This window comes from Marmota marmota, unplaced genomic scaffold (assembly GCF_001458135.2).
Source record: "Marmota marmota marmota unplaced genomic scaffold, marMar, whole genome shotgun sequence".
NCBI classification, from domain to species: domain Eukaryota; kingdom Metazoa; phylum Chordata; class Mammalia; order Rodentia; family Sciuridae; genus Marmota; species Marmota marmota.
The window spans coordinates 27,676,286-27,682,658 of NW_026000142.1; the positions used below are offsets into that span (position 1 = coordinate 27,676,286).

General features: G+C 42.8%; 1 protein-coding gene across 1 annotated transcript in view; it reads left to right on the forward strand.

Annotated features, from left to right (window-relative positions):
• Window positions 1–1,660: 1,660 nt before the first annotated feature.
• The window catches only part of Rsbn1l (round spermatid basic protein 1 like), a 74,455-nt gene continuing 69,742 nt past the window's right edge, over window positions 1,661–6,373 (forward strand). Inside the window, exon 1 of the mRNA XM_015488392.2 lies at window positions 1,661–2,258. Within this exon, the coding sequence (XP_015343878.1) occupies window positions 1,700–2,258 (559 nt within the window). The 5' untranslated portion in view covers window positions 1,661–1,699. The remainder of the gene's footprint in view (window positions 2,259–6,373) is intronic.

Below are 6,373 nucleotides of genomic sequence, written 5' to 3' on the forward strand. Positions count from 1 at the left end.
CTCAAGAGCTGCTGGGATTACAGGTGTGCACCAATGAGCCCCACTCCAGCCATATTTCATTTTATATTTTGAGACAGGGTCTTGCTAAATGCCCAGGCTGGCCTTGAATTTGTGATCCTTCTGCCTAAGACTCCCAAGCTGGGATTACAGATATGCACCAATGCATCTGGCTAAGAAATTATTTTAATTATAATGATTTCAGTGTGATTTTGAAAACCCTCTTGAAAACTGCGTAAGTTTAGAGTGTGGAAGGGAACTTAGTGATCATGGGATGAAATTTACTCATTCAACAGATAAGAAAACAGGTCGTGACAGGTGAAGCCAGCGTAAGGTCACAACTCCATTGAGTTGACAGATGATTTCCAGTCCTACCTATCCTCCCACCAATGCTCCTATTTTGAAGATATCTGATGCCAGTCAATTCCAAAGTTTTTACTGTTATGTATTAAATATTTCATTACTGTAAAAATTTTAGGTACTTAAAATTAAATATACCTATAAATCAATGTTAAAATTTGACTACTCCTTCCCAAATCTCAAGGGGGAAAAGAAAGAAAACGGAAGTAAAGAATTCCAACTTTCTGAGGTCGCAAGAATGGATATTCTTAAAAGTTACTTTTAAGCGTTTCCAGAAAGCCTATGCAGTTTAGGGCTCCTCTTAGAATCATAAAATTTCTTCTCACTGGCCCACTGAGTTGACTGCTTTTATTTTTACATTCATTCCTTTTGACTTTCTGACGTCCTATGACATCTAAGAGTTAAAAGCATGCTCTTTGCTATGGTTACAACTGTATTGCAACCCGTCTCCTCAACTTCCTTACTTGCTAATCCAAAAATCAAAACACCCGCTTACAAAGTATGGAACACTCGGCGCTACTACACAATAAAATACAGAAGCTTAATTTTTTTTTGTGTTTCCAAACACTTAGTAATATCGCATTTTCTTGATGAGTTTAAGTTATAATTACAAAAAAATAAAAAAATTAAAACCTTTAAGGGACCACTCACAATTTTAAAAGTCTTCAAACCCAGGGGATATCTTACCTTCAAGCTCGGAAGTAATCCGAAAGGAAGTATCCTGTTCATAGGACTTTATCTTCCCTCAAAGCACGAGCGTTCACGATCTTAGCAATAGTAATACATCTTGTCATCACATTAAGTGATTTTTAAAGCCCCTCCCATCAATTGACTACCGACTAACAAAAGAAAGGATTTATTTCTCCGCAACACTTCTCTGAGCTAAGCATCCCCGAAAAACAGCTTTCCGAACGCGCAGAGGCAGGAAGGGAAAGGCACGCCGGGGGGAAAAAGGAAGAGAAAGTGGTACAACTGCAACACAGTCTTCGAGGCAGGAACGAACGCGCCCTCGGTCGGGGCAGATTTGGGATCTAGAGTGTCCCAGACACTCTCACAGGGCACCCGAGTTCACGCTGGCGACAGTCGGAGACCCTCTCCTCCGGCAGCTCCCCCTGCTACTAGCCGCACCCGGCGGAGCTCTGACCTCCAAAGCAAGTCCGCTAGGCAATTCCAACCCTTCGCTTTATGCCCGCACCTTTGATTGGATTCTAGATGGATCCCTCAGTATGTCTCACCCTATGAAAGACCCGGCCGGTGGCCCGGCAGACCCGCCCCTGGCAGAGGACCCGCCCCGTGCCTCGCGCCAGGGAGCGGAGGAGAGTAAATACAACAGGAGCGCAAGATGGCGGAACCGCCGAGCCCAGTGCACGGCGCCGCCGCCGCCTCCGCCTCTGTCGTTTCCGAGAAAGAACCATTTGGCAAGCTTCAATCTTCCTCTCGGGATCCACCGGGTTCTCTGTCCGCAAAGAAGGTCCGGACTGAGGAGAAGAAGGCGCCGCGGAGAGTGAACGGAGAAGGGGGTAGCGGCGGGAACAGCAGGCAGCTGCAGCCGCCCGTGGCACCTTCGCCTCAGAGCTATGGCAGCCCCGCGTCTTGGAACTTCTCTGCTCTTTCTGCTACCCCATCTCCGTCTTCTTCTCGGAGCTGTTTCTCTTTCTCCGCGGGTTCGGCGGTCCCCTCTTCAGCCTCCGCTTCCTTGTCTCAGCCGGTGCCGCGCAAACTGCTGGTCCCTCCTACGCTGCTGCACGCCCAGCCTCACCATCTCCTGCTGCCGGCCGCCGCTTCCTCGGCTAACGCCAAGCCACGCAGACCTAAGGAAAAGCGGGAGAAGGAGAAGAGGAGGCACGGCCTTGGCGGGGCCGCCCGGGAGGAGAACGGGGAGGTGAAGCCGCTGCCGCGAGGTGGGTGCTGGCTCGCGCGGGGGAGGGGAGGGGACGCCCGGGTCCCCGCCACCCCCTTAAGCGCGAGGGGGCCCGGGAAGGGGGAGCGCGGCCGCGGCGTGCGCCAGTCTGGACAGGCGGGAGGCGTCAGGTTCTCGGGCGATTTTGCAGTCCTCAAGGGGACAGGAAATGGAGCCTGTAATTTTGGTGGCAGAGAGGGGAATGGCCTAAACTCTATATGGTTTTTCCTCCCAGTTAACGAGCTGCATCATTTGTAGAAATCGGTCTGGAGGACCCTTCTAGGTATGCTTAGTTAGGGAGGGAGATAGGAACAAACGAGAAGGGTTCGGTCTTTAAAAGATGCTTGATAACTAAATAAACTGTTTAGATGTGATCACAGGGATTTGTATTTGTGACCCAACCTCCGACACCAGAAAATCCTGTCAAAAAAAGGGGTGTGGAGAGCATTGGCGTCAGCTGGAAGCTACCAGAGGCCTGAGCATTTCATCCCTATTAGGGAAGTGAGGTAGTGTGCAGGGCCCCAAGTGTGCTGTTTCATAAGGTACCCAGCCTCCACCCTCCTCTCCACTCCGTATTCTTTAGTGTTTTGAGTGGTCCTATTTGAAATAGAAGAATTTTCAGCCATATTCTCTTTTGCTGCAGCAAATAATAAAAATCAGGAGCTTTGACGTGTTTTGGCCACATCAAGTGGTTACAAAATGTTTTAGCATAAGAAAAAGGCAGATTCTTAGGCGTCCTTTTGAGACACACTTTTGCATGTTGACTTTTCATAGTTTTTCAAGATAGTATTTCTTTAAAATAGGTGGTCCTTTTAGCGGTGGATATATAATGATTTGACAGAGTAGTACAACATGCAGATTGGTTGGGAAGTAAATCTGTGATTACAAACTTAAAACTCAAAGTTTGAAATGATATTTATTATAAATATATGTTGCTACAGTGTTATGAAATAAAATCTTTTTTTTAGCAAAAAATGAAATGCAGGCAGTTTTAGCATAGCTGATCTGATGTCGCTTAGATCATGAAAAATGCTGTTTTAAGTAGAATGGCTTATTTTTCACAGTAATTTTTAAAAAAGCTATACATGAGTATGTAGTAACAGTGTTACTTTCCAAATTTTTTTTTTTTTTTTTTGTCCATAGCAAAGCTTTGACATCCAAGTCAAACCTGCCATCGGGTATTCTGATGCAGAGTAAAGATCTCTCACTTCTGGAGATTGTTGCTTCTACAAAAGCAATTTTGAAGATGGAGTTTACTTAGGAATTTTAAGTGGTTAATATTTTAAAGCTATTTGTTTTAATCCCTAAGTATAAAATATAAGTGCCTGGAAGTCTATCCAAATGTGGCTTGGTATCAGTCTTACTTGTGGTGTGTAAACTGTGCATTTGCTTCATAAATTCCCTGAGGAAGTGCATATGGATATTGGAATGGCTGAAAATAAATAAGCATGCATTTAAAAAAAACAATTCTGACTTAACATGTGGTGTAAACAGATGTCCTTTATGGCTCTGTAGTGCATGATTGTAATCTCGGCTACTTGGAGGCTGAGGCAGGAGGATTGCAAGTTTGAGGCCAGCCTGGGCAATTTAGTGAGACCCTGTATCAAAAATGAAAGCACTGGCCAGGTGCAGTGGTGTACACTTAGGAGGCTGAGGCAGGAGGATTGCAAGTTCAAAGCCAGCCTCAGCAAAAAACAAGGTGCTAAGCAACTCAGTGAGACCCTGTCTCTAAATAACATACAAAAAAGGGCTGGAGATGTGGCTCAGTGGTGCGTGCCCCTGAGTTCAATCCCTGGAACAACAACAACAACAAAAGGACTGGGGACGTAGTTCAAGGGTATAGTGCTTGCTTGGCATGTGTGAGGACCTTGGTTCAATCGCAATTACCAGGAAAAAAAAGTGAAATGACTTTGAAAGCAAAATTTTTATAATGTTTTAAATTACATTTAGAATCTTTTTTTTTCTTCTTCTTCTTTTTTTTTTTTTTGGTATTGGGGATTGAACCCAGGGGTACACTACCATTGAGCTACATTCTCAGTCCTTTTTGTTTTTTATTTTGAGACAGGGGCTCACTAAGTTGTCCAGGTTGGCTTTAAATTTGAGATACTCCTGCCTCAGCCTCCCAAATCCCTAGGATTAGAAACCTGAGCTACCATGCTAGGCCCAGAATTCTCTTAAGTGCTACCGCTTACATTTTTAAGCCTAAATATATAACAAGGATAGCTTTTTAAAAAATATTTTTTAGTCGTCAGTGGGTCTTTTATTTTATTTATTTATTTATATGTGGTGCTGAGGATTGAACCCAGGGCCTCACACATGCTGGGCAAGCATTCCACCACTGAGCCACTACTGCAGCCCCAACAATGATAGCTTTTATATTAGGCTTTTCCCACAACCTAAATGGATTTTTTAAGGAATGACTAGATATTAACTTTTGTAATCTTTTTTGTACAAAAATGCTATTTTATCTATTTATTTATTTAAAAATGCTGTTATTTTGAGAAAAAACTAAAAATCAAAGAAAAATATTGCTTTTTAGTATTTTTTGTTTGTTTTTGGTACTGGGGATAGAACCCAGGGGTACTTAACCACTAAGCCACATCCTCAGCCTTTTAAAAATATTTTATGTAGATATAGGGTTTTGCTGTGTTGCTTAGGGCCTCGTCAAGTTACTGAGTCTGGCTTTGAACTCACAATCCTCTTGCCTCAGATTCCTGACCTGTTGGAATTACAGGTGTGTGCCACCATGCCCAGCTTGCTTTTTAGTATCTCAGTGATAATTTTTTTTTGTGTGTGTGGTGCAAGTGCAATACCACCAAGCTACAACTCCAACTCGATTCAATAATCTTTAGTCAGAACTAAAGTAAGCTCTAACAATATTTTTTTTTTTAAATTTTAATATTTATTTTTTAGTTTTCGGTGGACACAACATCTTTGTTTTTATGTGGTGCTGAGGATCGAACCCGGGCTGCACGCATGCCAGGCGAGCGCGCTACTGCTCGAGCCACATCCCCAGCCCCTCTAACGATATTTAAAGAAGGAAAATAGATTTTCCCTCAACAAAAGACAAAATTGATGTATGTAGTTCCCAGAAGAACTGGCCACTCCCAACTTTACTAAACTGTTAAGCTCCTGTACTTATTTATTTAGAGTTTTTAAAATCATTAGAACAGCTTTATTTTTATATTGGTTATATTCTAACAAAGTGTTCGGATTGAATGAAAGTGCATATATGAATGGACCTGGCAAGCCATTTAGTAAATGTTCAGTCTGAAGCATGGTTTTTAATTTTTTAATCTCATCAATAAATTAAAAGATGGGTCAGTCCTGACAGAATAAAGGATCACTGACCGCAAATTTGAAAGCTAGGCTTACTAGTGTAGGCTCGTTGAATACGATGACCAATACCTTATGCACCTACCATCTCTTCAGGCCATGTGGTGATAGTGCTATAGCTGACTTACATGATAGTCTAATTCATCAAATAAAGGTTAAATTTTTTCTTATAAAAAGTGCAGAATAGTTTAGATTCTTAAAACTAGAAATAGCTGGACCTGGTGGCTCATGTCTGTAATCCCAGTGATTTGTGAGCTGATACAGGAGGATGGCAAGTTCAGGGCAGCCTTGGCAACTTAAGACTCTGTTTCAAAATAAAAAAATAAGAAGAAAGGGCTGGGGATGTAGTTCAGTGGTAAACTGCCTGTAGGTTCAGTCCCCATTCGGCAAACAAAACCAAAAACAAAATAAACCTGGAAAATAACTAGATTTGGTGCTTACAGAGATAAGCTACTGGAGTTACCCCATTTTTCTCTAAGACTTAATTGTTCAAACACTTGGAAAGTAAAAATGGACGTGTTTTTAAGGTATCCACCATTGAGAATCTCATTATAGTAGCTGGGCATGCTGGTACACACCTATAATCCCAGTGGCTCTGGAGGCCTCAGCTGGAGGATCATGAGTTCAAAGCCAGCCTCAGGAAAAGCAAGGTGCTAAGCAGCTCAGTGAGACCGTGTCTCTAAATAAATACAAAATAGGTCTGGGGATGTGGCTCAGTGGTCCAGTGCCCCTGAGTTCAATCCCTGGTACCCACTGCATCAAAAAAAAAAAAAAAAAAAA